The 23,895-nt window shown below is 34.0% G+C and overlaps 2 protein-coding genes across 6 annotated transcripts in view; one reads left to right on the top strand and one right to left on the bottom strand.

The window, feature by feature from the left end:
• Nucleotides 1-23,895, bottom strand: part of LOC106623764 (RNA-binding protein MEX3B) — a 680,038-nt gene that overhangs the window by 575,876 nt on the left and 80,267 nt on the right. The window lies entirely within an intron of this gene.
• LOC138858082 (uncharacterized) lies at nt 16,959-17,837 on the top strand. Its single transcript, XM_070112546.1, has one exon. It carries the CDS (start codon nt 16,959-16,961, stop codon nt 17,835-17,837), a length of 879 nt encoding a protein of 292 aa, XP_069968647.1.

The raw sequence follows: 23,895 nt of genomic DNA on the forward strand, positions 1-23,895 counted from the left end.
TCTTACGGTACCAAGAAACATGTGTACCAAGTTTCATGAAGATATCTCAATTTTTACTCAAGTTACAGCTTGCACGGACGGACGGACAGACGGACAGACAGTCACCCGGATTTCAACTCGTCTCTTCATCCTGATCATTTATATATATAGAACCCTTTATCTAACTCGATTAGTTTTAGGTGATACAAACAACCGTTAGTTGAACAAAACTATTATACTTTGTAGCAACAGGTGGCGAGAGTATAATAACAATAATAATAATAGCAACAATAATAGTATCCACTCACGTTTGTAAATAAAATACATTAATATTTGGGACCAGCATATACTATAAGTCATAGACACACTCCGCTTCGTTACTATTAATTTCTTTGCATACGAAATATCTATATACAGTTCAAAATACTACGAGTTTTATGCGAGCAACTCGGTTGGAAATCGAAAAATGTATAGTAATAGTTGCATTTTTGATAAATGTATAGTTTTGGTCCCTCAACATAGTAAGCTGCAAATATTATAATTTTTTTTGAATCGTCTAATTTTGACGCAAATATTACAAATCCTTGAACGGAAAGTTTAATTTTTTAATATTTCAATTTTTTTTAAAATTTTTTATACAAATTAACTTTTACAATAAAAACCCAAAAAATGTACACACTTTGCACATGTTCTTTCGCGTGGCAACTCCTTTCTGCACTGGCGTCCTTCGGCCGCGCTTAAAAAAAATAACCCTGGTTGGTCCAACACCGGGTGCCCATAATTATATTTCGTGCTGATAGGAGTTCAATACAAAAGAACCATTGACACCAGGGTATTGGACCGACCAGGGTTATTTTTGTTAAAGCGCAGCCAAAGGCCTCCGATGCGGAAAGGAGTTCGACGAACTAAGTTACTTGAAAAATATGTGCAGTGTGTTAAATATACTTTTATACATATGTATATGTAAATAAATTATTGCAAAAATTTACTTCACTTACGGATTTGTAATCTTCGCGTTCAAACATTACGATTTAAAAAAAAATTAATTTTTGGGGCCTTCTTCTTTGGGGACCTTAACTATACATGTACTCCGAATTTTTTGATATTTAAATGCAAATATCTTAATAATTATAATTTAAAGAGAAATACCTCTATACATATATCCATTCTAACCCCTAATTCGGGGACGGTATTCTAAAGCCCAGCCCAATCGTTCAATTCCAACCTAAGTATTGGGAAATGTGAGAAAAGCATTTAAAGTTTTGGTGTATAATCGAAGGAACTTAAACGCATCAAACTCCTAAAGAACTTATAAAAAAGTCAAAATATTATCCATCAGACTAGACCGAATTACAACTGCAGGATATAATTTAAAATAAACTAACCATGGCAAAATCAAACAGAAAACAATTCATTTGTGTTACTAAATATTTATAGCTCTTCTCATATGTATACACAATTTTCGATTTAGAAGTTGTAGACATATTTTTAATCTACACGCGCCCACATTATATTAATATTTTTGCGTTATATTTGGATTGACATATTAACACCCTCAATCCGAAATATCATTTAAGCGATAGTAAACCCATATATGTATGACTTTGACCGGTAATGTACCTATAATACAAAACATAGTTTTGAAATGTTTCTAAATATTTCATTTAAAAATAATTAAATTTATGTTTACGTAAACTTACTTATGTTAACGCAAATTAATCTATTCGATTCTGTGGTGGATATTCAATGTAAAATGTATAAAAACCACTTTATGTCCAGAATACGAATAAAGACGAACCAAACAATATATCGATAATGAACCAAAGTGTATATAATATTTAGTATTGCCACAGAAAATACTTTCTTTTTGCCGAAATGTCCTACCAGAACCACGGAAACCTATCAATTTCCTTTAATGACAAGTTTATTTAAAGCTGTGTGCCAATCAGTAATTTTTTCACTATTTCGAATAGGTGTGAACAAATTTGCTAGAGTGTAAAAAAATTTATATATTCCTGTGCCAAATGGAATGTAATATTTTGCACTTCAATTTCAAAACATACACAATTACGACACTTTTGTTGATATTTACATTATTGTATATATTTGTAATTTATTACTTGATAATCTGAGACAACATACTAGCCTGCTACTATGCGATTTGCGCTAAATATTTATTTTATTCAAAAGTTTTTCTCTTCATCTTTTGACGATACTATATATTTAATATTCATTCGAAAAATATTTCTTTTAGTTTAATCTAGCACCTCGTTTATAAAACTTTCGCAAGTTTCATCTTTTCTGAAAAGTCAAATTCAAATTCCTGAAATTATTTTAAGACCCCTAAAGATTTTCAAATAATCGCGTCAAGCCTTGCACATGGGATCGGGTCTTGCCCGCAAACGTTCAACTTAACACGTCAATCATCATTTTATATTTGCACTCAGACTGCTTGGTTGTAATGTCATCATCTGAAGATAACTTACTTTTATTAGGGTCTGCTACAGTTCTGTTGCAACATAAAAATAAAACAAATAGGAAAAAGAAGAAAAATAGATTTAGAAATTCGCAGCAACTTTGCACCGCAGCAAAAACCGGAATAAAATCAAAATAACAATAACAATAATAATAATAATAATAATAATAATAATAACAATAATAATATTAAAGGGAGACTTTAATATACCATCCCCTGATGTCAGGGGTAAAAGGGGTATGTTTAGATAGAGGATGACAAAGTGATAAGTATGGAATAACAACAATAATAATAATAATAACAATAATAATAATAACAATAATAATAATAAAAATAATATTTAAAGTAACAATCATAATAACAACAATAATAATAACAATAATAATAATAATAATAATTTTTTTTTTTTTTTTGGCCGTAAGGAGGGTTTAAAATGCCTTCGCACCATATAGGGATCGTCATCCTACGTGAGTGGTGTACCCACTAAAACACTTCCCCCTTCTATCATGGATTTTTACCTTGCCCCGGGACCGCTTTCGCATTACTTCAGAGCAAGGTTTCCAAGATGGACCCATATCGGGTCAGTTTCTACTCTCTCTGCGTCCAGGGATGCCTACTGGTTTGTAGCCAGCATCAGGCCGACTATCTTCTATTGGGTGGGATTGTTCGGAGGGTCCGCGTCCATCTCCCTTTTCTTGATGCGTAGTACATGTTCCATAATAATAATAACAATAATAATAGTATCCACTCACATTTTGCGAGCGAAATTGCAAATCAAATACATTAATATTTAGGAACAACATATACCATAAGTCATAGACACACTCCGCTTCATTATATTAATTTCTTTGCATATGAAATATCTATATACAGTTCGAAATACTACGAGTTTTATCCGAGCAACTCGGTCGGAAATCGAAAAATGTATAGTAATAGTTGCATTTTTGATAAATGCATAGTTTTGGTCCCTCAACAAAGTAATCTGCGAAAATTATAATTTTTTTTGAATCGTCTTATTTTGACGCAAAGATTACAAATCCTTGAGCGGAAAGTTTATTTTTTCAATAATATAATTCAATTTTTTTTTTAATTTTTTATACAAATGAACTTTTACAAAAAAAAATTCAAAAAATTAACACACTTTGCACATATTCTTTCGAGTGGCAACTCCTTTCTGCACTGGCGTCCTTCGGCCGCACTTAAAAAAAATAACCCTGGTCGGTCCAACACAGGGTGCCCATAATTATTTTTCGTGCTGATAGGAGTTCAATACAAAAGAACCATTGACACCAAGGTGTTGGACCGACCAGGGTTATTTTTGTTAAAGCGCGGCCAAAAGCCTCCGAGGCGGAAAGGAGTTCGACGAACTAAGTTACTTGAAAAATATGTGCAGTGTGTTAAATATACTTTTATATATATGTATATGTAAATAAATTATTGAAAAAATTTACTTCACTTACGGATTTGTAATCTTCGCGTTCAAACATTACTATTTAAAAAAAATTAATTTTTGGGGCCTCCTTCTTTGGGGACCTTAACTATACATGTACTCCGAATTTTTTGATATTTAAATGCAAATATCTTAATAATTATAATTTAAAGAGAAATACCTCTATACATATATCCATTCTAACCCCTAATTCGGGGACGGTATTCTAAAGCCCAGCCCAATCGCTCAATTCCAACCTAAGTGTTGGGAATTGTGAGAAAGGCATTTAAAGTTTTGGTGTATAATCGAAGAAACTTAAACGCAAAAAAATCATTAAGAACTTATAAAAAAGTCAAAATATTATCCAACAGATTAGACCGAATCACCACTGCAGAAAAATAATTTAAAATAAACTTGACATGGCACAATCAAACAGAAAACAATTCATTTTCGATTTAAAAGTTGTAGACATATTTTTAATCTACACGCGCCCACATTATATTAATATTTTTGCGTTATATTTGGATTGACATATTAACACCCTCAATCCGAAATATGATTTAAGCGATAGTAAATCCATATATGCATGACCTTGGCCGGTAATGTACCTATAATACAAAACATAGTTTTGAAATGTTTCTAAATATTTCATTTAAAAATAATTAAATTTATGTTTACGTAAACTTACTTATGTTAACGCAAATTAATCTATTCGATTCTGTGGTGGATATTCAATGTAAAATGTATAAAAACCACTTTTACAGTAAACATTACTTCCTTGATAACAGCCAATAACCAATGCCACTTAAAAACGAACTGTCCAGAATACGAATAAAGACGAACCAAACAATATATCGATAATGAACCAAAGTGTGTATAATATTTAGTATTGCCACAGAAAATACTTTCTTTTTGCCGAAATGTCCTACCAGAACCACCGAAACCTATCAATTTCCTTTAATGACAAGTTTATTTAAAGCTGTGTGCCAATCAGTAATTCTTTTCACTATTTCGAATAGGTGTGAACAAATTTGCTAGAGTGTAAAAAAATTTATATATTCCTGTGCCAAATGGAATGTAATATTTTGCACTTCAATTTCAAAACATACACAATTACGACACTTTTGTTGATATTTACATTATTGTATATATTTGTAATTTATTACTTGATAATCTGAGACAACATACTAGCCTGCTACTATGCGACTTGCGCTAAATATTTACTTTTATTCAAAAGTTTTTCTCTTCATCTTTTGACGATACTATATATTTAATATTCATTCGAAAAATATTTCTTTTAGTATAATCTAGCACCTCGTTTATAAAACTTTCGCAAGTTTCATCTTTTCTGAAAAGTCAAATTCAAATTCCTGAAATTTGGACATTTTGTCTAAAAACATGCTTATTTTAAGACCCCTAAAGATTTTCAAATAATCGCGTCAAGCCTTGCACATGGGATCGGGTCTTGCCCGCAAACGTTCAACTTAACACGTCAATCATCATTTTATATTTGCACTCAGACCGCTTGGTTGTAATGTCATCATCGGAAGATAACTTACTTTTATTAGGGTCTGCTACAGTTCTGTTGCAACATAAAAATAAAACAAATAGGAAAAAGAAGAAAAATAGATTTAGAAATTCGCAGCAACTTTGCACCGCAGCAAAAACCGGAATAAAATCAAAATAACAATAACAATAATAATAATAATAATAATAATAATAATAATAATAATAATAACAATAATAATATTAAAGGGAGACTTTAATATACCATCCCCTGATGTCAGGGGTAAAAGAGGTATGTTTAGATAGAGGAGACTCTCACGATCCAGAATAGCCGCCAGGATTTTATAGTTTTCAAGATATTTGCATTTTTATTTGAAAATTTTACAAATTTTATCTTGCAATTTCTCGATATATAGTTAATTTTTTTTTATATTATGCACTTATTATACACTAACACTTCACTACAATATTTATTTTTTCTTTTCTACACATTTATTTTATATCAATTATTTATATATTTGCTTTAAATAAGCATTTCATAGCACAATAGTAAATGGGTTCCATGTTGACAAAGTGATAAGTATGGAATAACAACAATAATAATAATAATAACAATAATAATAATAAAAATAATATTTAAAATAACAATCATAATAACAACAATAATAATAACAATAATAATAATAATAATAATTTTTTTTTTAGGCCGTAAGGAGGGTTTAAAATGCCTTCGCATCATATAGGGCACGTCATCCTACGTGAGTGGTGTACCCACTAAAACACTTCCCCCTTCTATCATGGATTTTTACCTTGCCCCGGGACCGCTTTCGCATTACTTCAGAGCAAGGTTTCCAAGATGGACCCATATCGGGTCAGTTTCTACTCTCTCTGCGTCCAGGGATGCCTACTGGTTTGTAGCCAGCATCAGGCCGACTATCTTCTATTGAGTGGGATTGTTCGGAGGGTCCGCGTCCATGTCCCTTTTCTTGATGCGTAGTACATGTTCCATAATAATAATAACAATAATAATAATAACAATAATAATAAAAACAATAATAATAATAACAATAATAATAGTATCCACTCACATTTTTCGAGCGAAATTGTAAATCAAATACATTAATATTTAGGAACAACATATACCATAAGTCATAGACACACTCCGCTTCATTATATTAATTTCTTTGCATACGAAATATCTATATACAGTTCGAAATACTACGAGTTTTATCCGAGCAACTCGGTCGGAAATCGAAAATGTATAGTAATAGTTGCATTTTTGATAAATGCATAGTTTTGGTCCCTCAACAAAGTAATCTGCGAAAATTATAATTTTTTTTTAATCGTCTTATTTTGACGCAAAGATTACAAATCCTTGAGCGGAAAGTTTATTTTTTCAATAATATAATTCAATTTTTTTTTTAATTTTTTATACAAATGAACTTTTACAAAAAAAAATTCAAAAAATTAACACACTTTGCACATATTCTTTCGAGTGGCAACTCCTTTCTGCACTGGCGTCCTTCGGCCGCACTTAAAAAAAATAACCCTGGTCGGTCCAACACAGGGTGCCCATAATTATTTTTCGTGCTGATAGGAGTTCAATACAAAAGAACCATTGACACCAAGGTGTTGGACCGACCAGGGTTATTTTTGTTAAAGCGCGGCCAAAAGCCTCCGAGGCGGAAAGGAGTTCGACGAACTAAGTTACATGAAAAATATGTGCAGTGTGTTAAATATACTTTTATATATATGTATATGTAATAAAATTTACTTCACTTACGGATTTGTAATCTTCGCGTTCAAACATTACTATTTAAAAAAAAATTAATTTTTGGGGCCTCCTTCTTTGGGGACCTTAACTATACATGTACTCCGAATTTTTTGATATTTAAATGCAAATATCTTAATAATTATAATTTAAAGAGAAATACCTCTATACATATATCCATTCTAACCCCTAATTCGGGGACGGTATTCTAAAGCCCAGCCCAATCGCTCAATTCCAACCTAAGTGTTGGGAATTGTGAGAAAGGCATTTAAAGTTTTGGTGTATAATCGAAGGAACTTAAACGCAAAAAAATCATTAAGAACTTATAAAAAAGTCAAAATATTATCCAACAGACTAGACCGAATTACCACTGCAGGAAATAATTTAAAATAAACTTGACATGGCACAATCAAACAGAAAACAATTCATTTTCGATTTAAAAGTTATAGACATATTTTTAATCTACACGCGCCCACATTATATTAATATTTTTGCGTTATATTTGGATTGACATATTAACACCCTCAATCCGAAATATGATTTAAGCGACAGTAAATCCATATATGGATGACTTTGCCCGGTAATGTACCTATAATACAAAACATAGTTTCAAAATGTTTCTAAATATTTCATTTAAAAATAATTAAATTTATGTTTACGTAAACTTACTTACGTTAACGCAAATTAATCTATTCGATTCTGTGGTGGATATTCAATGTAAAATGTATAAAAACCACTTTTACAGTAAACATTACTTCCTTGATAACAGCCAATAACCAATGCCACTTAAAAACGAACTGTCCAGAATACGAATAAAGACGAACCAAACAATATCGATAATGAACCAAAGTGCGTATAATATTTAGTATTGCCACAGAAAATACTTTCTCTTTGCCGAAATGCCCTACCAGAACCACCGAAACCTATCAATTTCCTTTAATGACAAGTTTATTTAAGTAATTCAGTAATTCTTTTCACTATTTCGAATAGGTGTGAACAAATTTGCTAGAGTGTAAAAAAAATTATATATTCCTGTGCCAAATGGAATGTAATATTTTGCACTTCAATTTCAAAACATATTACGACACTTTTCTTGATATTTGTAATTTATTACTTGATAATCTGAGACAACATACTAGCCTGCTACTATGCGACTTGCGCTAAATATTTACTTTTATTCAAAAGTTTTTCTCTTCATCTTTTGACGATACTATATATTTAATATTCATTCGAAAAATATTTCTTTTAGTATAATCTAGCACCTCGTTTATAAAACTTTCGAAAGTTTCATCTTTTCTGAAAAGTCAAATTCAAATTCCTGAAATTTGGACATTTTGTCTAAAAACATGCTTATTTTAAGACCCCTAAAGATTTTCAAATAATCGCGTCAAGCCTTGCACATGGGATCGGGTCTTGCCTGCAAACGTTCAACTTAACACGTCAATCATCATTTTATATTTGCACTCAGACCGCTTGGTTGTAATGTCATCATCGGAAGATAACTTACTTTTATTAGGGTCTGCTACAGTTCTGTTGCAAAATAAAAATAAAACAAATAGGAAAAAGAAGAAAAATAGATTTAGAAATTCGCAGCAACTTTGCACCGCAGCAAAAACCGGAATAAAATCAAAATAACAATAACAATAATAATAATAATAATAATATTTATAATAATAATAATAATAATAATAACAATAATAATATTAAAGGGAGACTTTAATATACCATCCCCTGATGTCAGGGGTAAAAGGGGTATGTTTAGATAGAGGAGACTCTCACGATCCAGAATAGCCGCCAGGATTTTATAGTTTTCAAGATATTTGCATTTTTATTTGAAAATTTTACAAATTATATCTTGCAATTTCTCGATATATAGTTAATTTTTTTTTATATTATGCACTTATTATACACTAACACTTAACTACAATATTTATTTTTTCTTTTCTACACATTTATTTTATATCAATTATTTATATATTTGCTTTAAATAAGCATTTCATAGCACAATAGCAAATGGGTTCCATGTTGACAAAGTGATAAGTATGGAATAACAACAATAATAATAATAATAACAATAATAATAATAAAAATAATATTTAAAATAACAATCATAATAACAACAATAATAATAACAATAATAATAATAATAATAATTTTTTTTTTTTTAGGCCGTAAGGAGGGTTTAAAATGCCTTCGCACCATATAGGGATCGTCATCCTACGTGAGTGGTGTACCCACTAAAACACTTCCCCCTTCTATCATGGATTTTTACCTTGCCCCGGGACCGCTTTCGCATTACTTCAGAGCAAGGTTTCCAAGATGGACCCATATCGGGTCAGTTTCTACTCTCTCTGCGTCCAGGGATGCCTACTGGTTTGTAGCCAGCATCAGGCCGACTATCTTCTATTGAGTGGGATTGTTCGGAGGGTCCGCGTCCATGTCCCTTTTCTTGATGCGTAGTACATGTTCCATAATAATAATAACAATAATAATAATAACAATAATAATAAAAACAATAATAATAATAACAATAATAATAGTATCCACTCACATTTTTCGAGCGAAATTGTAAATCAAATACATTAATATTTAGGAACAACATATACCATAAGTCATAGACACACTCCGCTTCATTATATTAATTTCTTTGCATATGAAATATCTATATACAGTTCGAAATACTACGAGTTTTATCCGAGCAACTCGGTCGGAAATCGAAAAATGTATAGTAATAGTTGCATTTTTGATAAATGCATAGTTTTGGTCCCTCAACAAAGTAATCTGCGAAAATTATAATTTTTTTTGAATCGTCTTATTTTGACGCAAAGATTACAAATCCTTGAGCGGAAAGTTTATTTTTTCAATAATATAATTCAATTTTTTTTTTAATTTTTTATACAAATGAACTTTTACAAAAAAAAATTCAAAAAATTAACACACTTTGCACATATTCTTTCGAGTGGCAACTCCTTTCTGCACTGGCGTCCTTCGGCCGCACTTAAAAAAAATAACCCTGGTCCACCAGGGTGCCCATAATTATTTTTCGTGCTGATAGGAGTTCAATACAAAAGAACCATTGACACCAAGGTGTTGGACCGACCAGGGTTATTTTTGTTAAAGCGCGGCCAAAAGCCTCCGAGGCGGAAAGGAGTTCGACGAACTAAGTTACTTGAAAAATATGTGCAGTGTGTTAAATATACTTTTATATATATGTATATGTAAATAAATTATTGAAAAAATTTACTCCACTTACGGATTTGTAATTTTCGCGTTCAAACAGGACGATTTAAAAAAAAATTAATTTTTGGGGCCTCCTTCTTTGGGGACCTTAACTATACATCTACTCCGAATTTTTTGATATTTAAATGCAAATATCTTAATAATTATAATTTAAAGAGAAATACCTCTATACATATATCCATTCTAACCCCAAATTGGGGGACGGTATTCTAAAGCCCAGCCCAATCGCTCAATTCCAACCTAAGTGTTGGGAATTGTGAGAAAGGCATTTAAAGTTTTGGTGTATAATCGAAGGAACTTAAACGCAAAAAAATCATTAAGAACTTATAAAATAGTCAAAATATTATCCAACAGACTAGACCGAATTACCACTGCAGAAAAATAATTTAAAATAAACTTGACATGGCACAATCAAACAGAAAACAATTCATTTTCGATTTAAAAGTTGTAGACATATTTTTAATCTACACGCGCCCACATTATATTAATATTTTTGCGTTATATTTGGATTGACATATTAACACCCGCAATCCGAAATATGATTTAAGCGATAGTAAATCCATATATGCATGACCTTGGCCGGTAATGTACCTATAATACAAAACATAGTTTTGAAATGTTTCTAAATATTTCATTTAAAAATAATTAAATTTATGTTTACGTAAACTTACTTATGTTAACGCAAATTATTCAATGTAAAATGTATAAAAACCACTTTTACAGTAAACATTACTTCCTTGATAACAGCCAATAACCAATGCCACTTAAAAACGAACTGTCCAGAATACGAATAAAGATAATGAACCAAAGTGTGTATAATATTTAGTATTGCCACAGAAAATACTTTCTTTTTGCCGAAATGCCCTACCAGAACCACCGAAACCTATCAATTTCCTTTAATGACAAGTTTATTTAAAGCTGTGTGCCTATCAGTAATTCTTTTCACTATTTCGAATAGGTGTGAACAAATATGCTAGAGTGTAAAAAAATTTATATATTCCTGTGCCAAACGGAATGTAATATTTTGCACTTCAATTTCAAAACATACACGATTACGACACTTTTGTTGATATTTACATTATTGTTTATATTTGTAATTTATTACTTGATAATCTGAGACAACATACTAGCCTGCTACTATGCTACTTGCGCTAAATATTTACTTTTATTCAAAAGTTTTTCTTTTCATCTTTTGACGATAGTATATATTTAATATTCATTCGAAAAATATTTCTTTTAGTTTAATCTAGCACCTCGTTTATAAAACTTTCGCAAGTTTCATCTTTTCTGAAAAGTCAAATTCAAATTCCTGAAATTTGGAAATTTTGTCTAAAAACATGTTTATTTTAAGACCCCTAAAGATTTTCAAATAATCGCGTCAAGCCTTGCACATGTGTCTTGCCCGCCAATGTTCAACTTAACACGTCAATCATCATTTTATATTTGCACTCAGACCGCTTGGTTGTAATGTCATCATCGGAAGATAACTTACTTTTATTAGGGTCTGCTACAGTTCTGTTGCAAAATAAAAATAAAACAAATAGGAAAAAGAAGAAAAATAGATTTAGAAATTCGCAGCAACTTTGCACCGCAGCAAAAACCGGAATAAAATCAAAATAACAATAACAATAATAATAATAATAATAATAATAATAATAATAATAATAATAACAATAATAATATTAAAGGGAGACTTTAATATACCATCCCCTGATGTCAGGGGTAAAAGGGGTATGTTTAGATAGAGGAGACTCTCACGATCCAGAATAGCCGCCAGGATTTTATAGTTTTCAAGATATTTGCATTTTTATTTGAAAATTTTACAAATTTTATCTTGCAATTTCTCGATATATAGTTAATTTTTTTTTATATTATGCACCTATTATACACTAACACTTCACTACAATATATATTTTTTCTTTTCTACACATTTATTTTATATCAATTATTTATATATTTGCTTTAAATAAGCATTTCATAGCACAATTGTAAATGGGTTCCATGTTGACAAAGTGATAAGTATGGAATAACAACAATAATAATAATAATAACAATAATAATAATAAAAATAATATTTAAAATAACAATCATATAACAACAATAATAATAACAATAATAATAATAATTTTTTTTTTTTTTTAGGCCATAAGGAGGGTTTAAAATGCCTTCGCACCATATAGGGATTGTCATCCTACGTGAGTGGTGTACCCACTAAAACACTCCCCCCTTCTATCATGGATTTTTACCTTGCCCCGGGACCGCTTTCGCATTACTTCAGAGCAAGGTTTCCAAGATGGACCCATATCGGGTCAGTTTCTACTCTCTCTGCGTCCAGGGATGCCTACTGGTTTGTAGCCAGCATCAGGCCGACTATCTTCTATTGAGTGGGATTGTTCGGAGGGTCCGCGTCCATGTCCCTTTTCTTAATGCGTAGTACATGTTCCATAATAATAATAACAATAATAATAATAACAATAATAATAAAAACAACAATAATAATAACAATAAAAATAGTATCCACTCACATTTTTCGAGCGAAATTGTAAATCAAATACATTAATATTTAGGACCAGCATATACTATAAGTCATAGACACACTCCGCTTCGTTACTATTAATTTCTTTGCATACGAAATATAATATCTATATACAGTTCGAAATACTACGAGTTTTATCCGAGCAACTCGGTCGGAAATCGAAAAATTTATAGTAATAGTTGCATTTTTGATAAATGCATAGTTTTGGTCCCTCAACAAAGTAATCTGCGAAAATTATAATTTTTTTTGAATCGTCTTATTTTGACGCAAAGATTACAAATTCTTGAGCGGAAAATTTATTTTTTCAATAATATAATTCAATTTTTTTTTAATTTTTTATTCAAATGAACTTTTACAAAAAAAATCCAAAAAATTAACACACTTTGCACATGTTCTTTCGAGTGGCAACTCCTTTTTGCACAGGCGTCCTTCGGCCGCGCTTAAAAAAAATAACCCTGGTCGGTCCAACACAGGGTGCCCATAATTATTTTTCGTGCTGATAGGAGTTCAATACAAAAGAACCATTGACACCAAGGTGTTGGACCGACCAGGGTTATTTTTGTTAAAGCGCGGCCAAAAGCCTCCGAGGCGGAAAGGAGTTCGACGAACTAAGTTACTTGAAAAATATGTGCAGTGTGTTAAATATACTTTTATATATATGTATATGTAAATAAATTATTGAAAAAATTTACTCCACTTACGGATTTGTAATCTTCGCGTTCAAACAGGACGATTAAAAAAAAAATTAATTTTTGGGGCCCCGTTCTTTGGGGACCTTAACTATACATGTACTCCGAATTTTTTGATATTTAAATGCAAATATCTTAATAATTATAATTTAAAGAGAAATAGCTCTATACATATATCCATTCTAACCCCTAATTCGGGGACGGTATTCTAAAGCCCAGCCCAATCGCTCAATTCCAACCTAAGTGTTGGGAATTGTGAGAAAGGCATTTAAAGTTTTGGTGTATAATCGAAGGAACTTAAACGCAAAAAAATCATTAAGAACTTATAAAAAAAAGTCAAAATATTATCCAACAGACTAGACCGAATTACAACTGCAGGATATAATTTAAAATAAACTAACCATGGCACAATCAAACAGAAAACAATTCATTTTCGATTTAGAAGTTGTAGACATATTTTTAATCTACACGCGCCCACATTATATTAATATTTTTGCGTTATATTTGGATTGACATTAACACCCTCAATCCGAAATATGATTTAAGCGATAGTAAATCCATATATGGATGACTTTGGCCGGTAATGTACCTATAATACAAAACATAGGTTTGAAATGTTTCTAAATATTTCATTTAAAAATAATTAAATTTATGTTTACGTAAACTTACTTATGTTAACGCAAATTAATCTATTCGATTCTGTGGTGGATATTCAATGTAAAATGTATAAAACCCACTTTTACAGTAAACATTACTTCTTTGATAACAGCCAATAACCAATGCCACTTAAAAACGAACTGTCCAGAATACGAATAAAGATAATGAACCAAAGTGTGTATAATATTTAGTATTGCCACAGAAAATACTTTCTTTTTGCCGAAATGCCCTACCAGAACCACCGAAACCTATCAATTTTCTTTAATGACAAGTTTATTTAAGGCTGTGTGCCAATCAGTAATTCTTTTCACTATTTCGAATAGGTGTGAACAAATTTGCTAGATGTGGAATGTAATATTTTGTACTTCAATTTCAAAACATACACAATTACGACACTTTTGTTGATATTTACATTATTGTATATATTTGTAATTTATTACTTGATAATCTGAGACAACATACTAGCCTGCTACTATGCGACTTGCGCTAAATATTTACTTTTATTCAAAAGTTTTTCTCTTCATCTTTTGACGATACTATATATTTAATATTCATTCGAAAAATATTTCTTTTAATATAACCTAGCACCTCGTTTATAAAACTTTCGCAAGTTTCATCTTTTCTGAAAAGTCAAATTCAAATTCCTGAAATTTGGAAATTTTGTCTAAAAACATGCTTATTTTAAGATTCCGAAATATTTTCAAAAATTCGCGTCAAGCCTTGCACATGGGTTCGGGTCTTTCCCGCAAACGTTCAACTTAACACGTCAATCATCATTTTGTATTTGCACTCACACCGAGATATCAATACAGCGACAGTACCCAATGTGTACGGATGAAGATGAAAACCCTGGGCAAGCGCCCATCAGAATCGAGGCCAATAAGATTCTGATAATGGTATACTGGAAAGCCGGAAAGGATTAGATTGACAAAGGGCTGGTCAGAGCAGCATTCTACCACCTTAGTAGGTAAGAGTGACATCTCACCGAAATGGCTGGTAGGCTAATGCTGTCCTCATCTCCGTCTCGTCAAAACCATGGCAGGTCTTCAAGTACGTTCAATGCACGTCGCCATATATTCTTGGCCGTACAGTTTCAGTTGAGACGAGCTCCTGATTTGTGCCCGAACCTGGCTCTGAACATAAGCTCCCATAAGGACTTGTGTCAACCCTCGCGTGGCCTCCCTGCTTGCATAGATAACCACGGGGTTTATATAGGGCAACTGTTACAACGCGCGGAGATAGCGGCTTGAAGCGGAGACCCATCAGAACAAAATGAATACACCACAACAACAACAAAAACCCCAACAAAAAGAACAACAAGAAAAAACACAACAAAATAAAGATGGCCAAGACGTGGAATACGGGACCGTCTTCCGTAGGAGTAGTAGGATTCTTAGATCCCCTATACTTTCCCCCACTCCAAAACAGCTGGATAAAACCCCGGCTACGCAAACAGGATCGGCAAAACAAGGAGAAGGGAAGCGCGAAACAGGAGTAAATCACCCAAATGAGACAGGCAGAAGAGGAATACTTAGAAAAGTGCAAGAGCATCGTGCAAATAATGAAGATGGCGATGGCCAAACAGAAAAATGTCAGCATGGACGTTAAGAACGTAGCGGCACAGCTAGACGAACTCTTTGACGTAATAAAGAGTTACCGTAAAAACTGGCTCATCGCTGAAGCCGAGAAAAGACGGGGACATTCAAGCAGGCGCATCACGACCCCCGAGCCAATAACTTCGAAGCGGCGCGCAACAAACCCTGTCGAGCCTCGAGAAACAGTGCGACCACGGAATGAAAAGGAGGGCCAGTGGCAGAAAGTTTTGCACAAAAGGACGAAAAGACCCACGCAGAAGGTGGCAAGGTGGTGGAAGCACTCAAAACCACAGAAGATAAGCAAAAAGGGAAGAATATAGCTGCAAGTCAGAGAGCATATTATAAAGCCAAGCGACAATCAGTGGCCGTGATTATTAAGCCAACAGAAGGCAATAGCTACACCGAGGTCCTTAAGAACATCCGTAGCAAAGTAAATCTAAAAGAAGCAGATGTTAAGATTAAAGGGATCCGCAAAACAAGAGCCGGGGCGCTACTATTAGAGCTGAAGAAGGGACAGACTGCAAAAGCCAACTTCTGTGAGGCACTCAAGCACACCCTTCAAAACTCCGCAACAGTGGCCGACCTTAAACCAAAGGCTACTATTGAGATTAGAGACCTCGATTCACTCACAACAAAAAACGAAGTCGCAGAGGCCGTAAAAGAAGTGGTACAGGACCCCATCGAAGACTTTACAATAAACATAACTGCACCTAACACAAGAGAGCAGGTAAGGGCGTATATAACGCTTCATCAGGATAAAGCTGACACACTGATGCGAAAGACACGTATTAAAATTGGCTGGGTTAACTGCAGGCTGCGACTGAAAGAAAACGCCAAAAGGTGCTACCGCTGCTTTGGACCAGGGCACTTGACCTGGAACTGCAAAGGGCCCGACAGGAGAGGGCAAGGCACTTGCATAAAATGCGGCCAACCAGGTCACAAATTAAAAGAGTGCACAAAACCCCCCTCATGCTGCCTCTGCGAAGAGGCTAAACACGAAAAAGTCGACCATATCCCGGGCTCCGCAAAATGTACGGTATATAGGAATCATCAGAACAAATGAATACTCTACAGGCCAATATGCATAGATGCAAGGCTGCTGACGCTTTACTCTCGCAAATGGCGACGGAGAACGGTTACGACTTTATCATCATAAGCGAGCAATATAAAAAGAAGGAGAGTGGGACCTGGTTAGAAGATGGCAGCTCAACCGCAGCTATATGGCTACCCCCAAGAAGTAAAATCACCATCACAGGTAAAGGGAACAGCAACGGTTTCGTCTGGGCCAGTTGCGACCTTTTCACAGTAATTAGCTGCTACCTGACGCCAAGCGACAGCATACAAGAATTTCAAGAAAAGCTCGACAATATAGAAGATACAGCCAGGTCTATAGAAGGTCAATTAATTATCGCCGGAGACCTGAATTCAAAAGCCATAGAGTGGGGTATGCCAAACACGGACTCGAGAGGAAAGCGCATTCTAGAAACGGCTGCGCGGCTTGGTCTAATAGTGCTTAATATGGGAAATGCAACCACGATTAGAAGACCGGGTTGCGAGGAAACCACACCAGACATCACCCTATCAACAGAACGCATGGCTGGCTCAATAAAGAAATGGAGAGTCCTAGAAGATTACACTGGCAGCGATCACCAGTACATCTCTTTTGAGGTGGACACCGGAACAAACGCCCACCAGTACAGAAAAAATACTGGAGCCCGAAAATGGAACGTCTCGAAACTAAACACTTCGAAATTAATCTCCGCAATAGACGACCATAACCCATCTAGCAGCTCTCCTAAAAATGCAAGAAAAGTTGTCGAGCACACAATGCTTAATATAACAAGAGCATGTCATAAATCGATCCCCAACTATCTGCTATACCAAACTAGAGAGGGATCACGACAGATAGCGGTTACTTCAGGAGCTGCACAAGGATCCATTTTAGGCCCAGACTTGTGAAACATCAAATACGACGCCATACTAAAACTCGAAATTCCAGACGAATCGTACCTAATTGGCTATGCAGAACTACTACTGCTAACAAATAAGCACATACCTCTCGAAATAAGTATGCAAACGATTACGGACACTCTAAGGACACAAAAAGCGGTGAACTGCCTAGGCGTAAGACTGGACCCCAGATTAACTTTCTGGGTACAAATCCAGCACGCCGCACGAAAAGCAGCGAAAATCACCTCCCAACTCAGCAGACTAATGGCCAAGAAAAGAGAAACCTTCTAATGTCCACGACCATCAGCGTCCTTTTATACGGAGCAGAGATTTGGGCAGATGTGTTAAAAAAGGAAAACCGGCTAGAGTATACCGCACCGCACCTCTCAGAGTTGTATTAGCTTACCGAACGGTGTCAGGTGATGCAATATTAGTCATAAGCGGAAATGCCCCAATTGACCTTCTGGCATACGAAAGGAAAAAGCTGTGGGAGCTAAAGAAAATGTCTTAATACAACAAGAGCGCATTAGACCAAATAAAGAAAGACACAATATCAGCATGGCAACGAAGATTGGAGAATGAGAGTCGCGGCAGATGGACGGCCAGACTTATAAGAGACCTAAACTTATGGACAAGTCGAAAATTCGGAGAAGTCGACTTCTACATAACGCAGCTACTATCCGGTCATGGATACTTCAAAAAGTATCTCTACAGAATGGGAAAAGTCGAAGAGCCGGCATGCCTATACAACGATGCGACTGAAGACGACGCTGAACACACATTCTTTAAATGTGAGCAATGGCAAAGGAAACGTACCGCCGTAGAAGACCTGGTCGGTCCAATAAGCGCAAACAACTTAATCAGCGTCATGATGGAGAGCGAAGCTAACTGGTCTATTATCCAGAAATTCGCAGAAACTTGGCTACGCAGCAAAAAGCGGGACCTGGACGCAGGTGCGTAGATGTAAATCTCTCAATGAGGAAAATGGAACGCCACCCTGAAGTAATGCAAACGCGGTTCCATGGTGGGCGACGGTTCCCTAGAGGGGGGTTTTTAGTGACCTGCAAGTGGCACATACCGTTGCTGTGACGACAGCACTGATGATGCGGAAGACATTTTCCACCCCCTCACCCGCCAAAAAAAAAATAAAAAATAAAATTAAAATAAAAATAAAATAATAATAATAATAACAATAATAATAGTATCCACTCACGTTTTTCTAGCGAAATTGTAAATCAAATACATTAATATTTAGGACCAACATATACCATAAGTCATAGACACACTTCACTTCGTTGCTACTTGTATTAATTTCTTTGCATACGAAATACCTATATACAGTTTGAAATACTACGAGTTTTATCCGAGCAACTCGGTCGGAAATCAAAAAATGTATAGCAATAGTTGCATTTTTGATAAATGTATAGTTTTGGTCCCTCAACAAAGTAAGCTGCGAAAATTATAATTTTTTTTAATCGTCTTATCTTGACGCAAAAATTACAAACCCTTGAGCGGAAAGTTAATTTTTTCCCGTCAATAGATTTGCTCCCAGGGAATTTGGGTATTATAGCTTGAGCGGTTTAGGAGATATGCATATTAAACTTATTAGGGGCGGGACCACGCCCACTTTTTAAAAAAAGATTTTAGCTGCAGATGCCCCTCCCTAATGTGATCCTTTGTACCAAATAACAGTCTTGTATCTTATTGCGGAGCTTAGTGGTCCGATTACGCCCATCCGCTATACCAACCGTCTTACGGTACCAAGAAACATGTGTACCAAGTTTCATGAAGATATCTCAATTTTTACTCAAGTTACAGCTTGCACGGACGGACGGACAGACGGACAGACAGTCACCCGGATTTCAACTCGTCTCTTCATCCTGATCATTTATATATATAGAACCCTTTATCTAACTCGATTAGTTTTAGGTGATACAAACAACCGTTAGTTGAAGAAAACTATTATACTTTGTAGCAACAGGTGGCGAGAGTATAATAACAATAATAATAATAGCAACAATAATAGTATCCACTCACGTTTGTAAATAAAATACATTAATATTTGGGACCAGCATATACTATAAGTCATAGACACACTCCGCTTCGTTACTATTAATTTCTTTGCATACGAAATATCTATATACAGTTCAAAATACTACGAGTTTTATGCGAGCAACTCGGTTGGAAATCGAAAAATGTATAGTAATAGTTGCATTTTTGATAAATGTATAGTTTTGGTCCCTCAACATAGTAAGCTGCAAATATTATAATTTTTTTTGAATCGTCTAATTTTGACGCAAATATTACAAATCCTTGAACGGAAAGTTTAATTTTTTAATATTTCAATTTTTTTTTAAATTTTTTATACAAATTAACTTTTACAATAAAAACCCAAAAAATGTACACACTTTGCACATGTTCTTTCGCGTGGCAACTCCTTTCTGCACTGGCGTCCTTCGGCCGCGCTTAAAAAAAATAACCCTGGTTGGTCCAACACCGGGTGCCCATAATTATATTTCGTGCTGATAGGAGTTCAATACAAAAGAACCATTGACACCAGGGTATTGGACCGACCAGGGTTATTTTTGTTAAAGCGCAGCCAAAGGCCTCCGATGCGGAAAGGAGTTCGACGAACTAAGTTACTTGAAAAATATGTGCAGTGTGTTAAATATACTTTTATACATATGTATATGTAAATAAATTATTGCAAAAATTTACTTCACTTACGGATTTGTAATCTTCGCGTTCAAACATTACGATTTAAAAAAAAATTAATTTTTGGGGCCTTCTTCTTTGGGGACCTTAACTATACATGTACTCCGAATTTTTTGATATTTAAATGCAAATATCTTAATAATTATAATTTAAAGAGAAATACCTCTATACATATATCCATTCTAACCCCTAATTCGGGGACGGTATTCTAAAGCCCAGCCCAATCGTTCAATTCCAACCTAAGTATTGGGAAATGTGAGAAAAGCATTTAAAGTTTTGGTGTATAATCGAAGGAACTTGAACGCATCAAACTCCTAAAGAACTTATAAAAAAGTCAAAATATTATCCATCAGACTAGACCGAATTACAACTGCAGGATATAATTTAAAATAAACTAACCATGGCAAAATCAAACAGAAAACAATTCATTTGTGTTACTAAATATTTATAGCTCTTCTCATATGTATACACAATTTTCGATTTAGAAGTTGTAGACATATTTTTAATCTACACGCGCCCACATTATATTAATATTTTTGCGTTATATTTGGATTGACATATTAACACCCTCAATCCGAAATATCATTTAAGCGATAGTAAACCCATATATGTATGACTTTGACCGGTAATGTACCTATAATACAAAACATAGTTTTGAAATGTTTCTAAATATTTCATTTAAAAATAATTAAATTTATGTTTACGTAAACTTACTTATGTTAACGCAAATTAATCTATTCGATTCTGTGGTGGATATTCAATGTAAAATGTATAAAAACCACTTTATGTCCAGAATACGAATAAAGACGAACCAAACAATATATCGATAATGAACCAAAGTGTATATAATATTTAGTATTGCCACAGAAAATACTTTCTTTTTGCCGAAATGTCCTACCAGAACCACGGAAACCTATCAATTTCCTTTAATGACAAGTTTATTTAAAGCTGTGTGCCAATCAGTAATTTTTTCACTATTTCGAATAGGTGTGAACAAATTTGCTAGAGTGTAAAAAAATTTATATATTCCTGTGCCAAATGGAATGTAATATTTTGCACTTCAATTTCAAAACATACACAATTACGACACTTTTGTTGATATTTACATTATTGTATATATTTGCAATTTATTACTTGATAATCTGAGACAACATACTAGCCTGCTACTATGCGATTTGCGCTAAATATTTATTTTATTCAAAAGTTTTTCTCTTCATCTTTTGACGATACTATATATTTAATATTCATTCGAAAAATATTTCTTTTAGTATAATCTAGCACCTCGTTTATAAAACTTTCGAAAGTTTTGACTTTTCTGAAAAGTCAAATTCAAATTCCTGAAATTTGGAAATTTTGTCTAAAAACATGCTTATTTTAAGACCCCTAAAGATTTTCAAATAATCGCGTCAAGCCTTGCACATGGGTTCGGGTCTTTCCCGCAAACGTTCAACTTAACACGTCAATCATCATTTTGTATTTGCACTCACACCGCTTGGTAGAAGACCTGGTCGGTCCAATAAGCGCAAACAACTTAATCAGCGTCATGATGGAGAGCGAAGCTACCTGGTCTATTATCCAGAAATTCGCGGAAACTTGGCTACGCAGCAAAAAGCGGGACCTGGACGCAGGTGCGTAGATGTAAATCTCTCAATGAGGAAAATGGAACGCCACTCTGAAGTAATGCAAACGCGGTTCCAGGGTGGGCGACGGTTCCCTAGAGGGGGGGCTTTTAGTGACCTGCAGGTGGCACATACCGTTGCTGTGACGACAGCACTGATGATGCGGAAGACATTTTCCACCCCCTCACCCACCAAAAAAAAAATAAAAAATAAAATTAAAATAAAAATAAAATAATAATAATAATAACAATAATAATAGTATCCACTCACGTTTTTCTAGCGAAATTGTAAATCAAATACATTAATATTTAGGACCAACATATACCATAAGTCATAGACACACTTCACTTCGTTGCTACTTGTATTAATTTCTTTGCATACGAAATACCTATATACAGTTTGAAATACTACGAGTTTTATCCGAGCAACTCGGTCGGAAATCAAAAAATTTATAGCAATAGTTGCATTTTTGATAAATGTATAGTTTTGCTCCCTCAACAAAGTAAGCTGCGAAAATTACAATTTTTTTTAATCGTCTTATTTTGACGCAAAAATTACAAACCCTTGAGCGGAAAGTTAATTTTTTCCCGTCAATAGAGGTGCTAAAAACATTTGCTCCCAGGGAATTTGGTTATTATAGCTTGAGCGGTTTAGGAGATATGCATATTAAACTTATTAGGGGCGGGACCACGCCCACTTTTTAAAAAAAGATTTTAGCTGCAGATGCCCCTCCCTAATGTGATCCTTTGTACCAAATAACAGTCTTGTATCTTATTGCGGAGCTTAGTGGTCCGATTACGCCCATCCGCAATACCAACCGTCTTACGGTACCAAGAAACATGTGTACCAAGTTTCATGAAGATATCTCAATTTTTACTCAAGTTACAGCTTGCACGAACGGACGGACAGACGGACAGACAGTCACCCGGATTTCAATTCGTCTCTTCATCCTGATCATTTATATATATAGAACCCTTTATCTAACTCGATTAGTTTTAGGTGATACAAACAACCGTTAGTTGAACAAAACTATTATACTCTGTAGCAACAGGTGGCGAGAGTATAATAACAATAATAATAATAGCAACAATAATAGTATCCACTCACGTTTGTAAACAAAAAACATTAATATTTGGGACCAGCATATACTATAAGTCATAGACACACTCCGCTTCGTTACTATTAATTTCTTTGCATACGAAATATCTATATACAGTTCGAAATACTACGAGTTTTATGCGAGCAACTCGGTCGGAAATCGAAAAATTTATAGTAATAGTTGCATTTTTGATAAATGTAAAGTTTTGGTCCCTCAACATAGTAAGCTGCAAATATTATAATTTTTTTTGAATCGTCTAATTTTGACGCAAACATTACAAATCCTTGAACGGAAAGTTTAATTTTTTAATATTTCAATTTTTTTTTTAATTTTTTATACAAATTAACTTTTACAATAAAAAACCCAAAAAATGTACACACTTTGCACATGTTCTTTCGCGTGGCAACTCCTTTCTGCACTGGCGTCCTTCGGCCGCGCTTAAAAAAAATAACCCTGGTTGGTCCAACACCGGGTGCCCATAATTATTTTTCGTGCTGATAGGAGTTCAATACAAAAGAACCATTGACACCAAGGTATTGGACCGACCAGGGTTATTTTTGTTAAAGCGCAGCCAAAGGCCTCCGATGCGGAAAGGAGTTCGACGAACTAAGTTACTTGAAAAATATGTGCAGTG

The sequence above is a fragment of the Bactrocera oleae genome, chromosome X (assembly GCF_042242935.1).
Source record: "Bactrocera oleae isolate idBacOlea1 chromosome X, idBacOlea1, whole genome shotgun sequence".
NCBI classification, from domain to species: Eukaryota; Metazoa; Arthropoda; class Insecta; order Diptera; family Tephritidae; genus Bactrocera; species Bactrocera oleae.

Bases quoted from the DNA above. Each gene is read 5' to 3' on its own strand.
- LOC138858082 (XM_070112546.1), top strand. From the start codon at position 16,959: ATGCATAGATGCAAGGCTGCTGACGCTTTACTCTCGCAAATGGCGACG.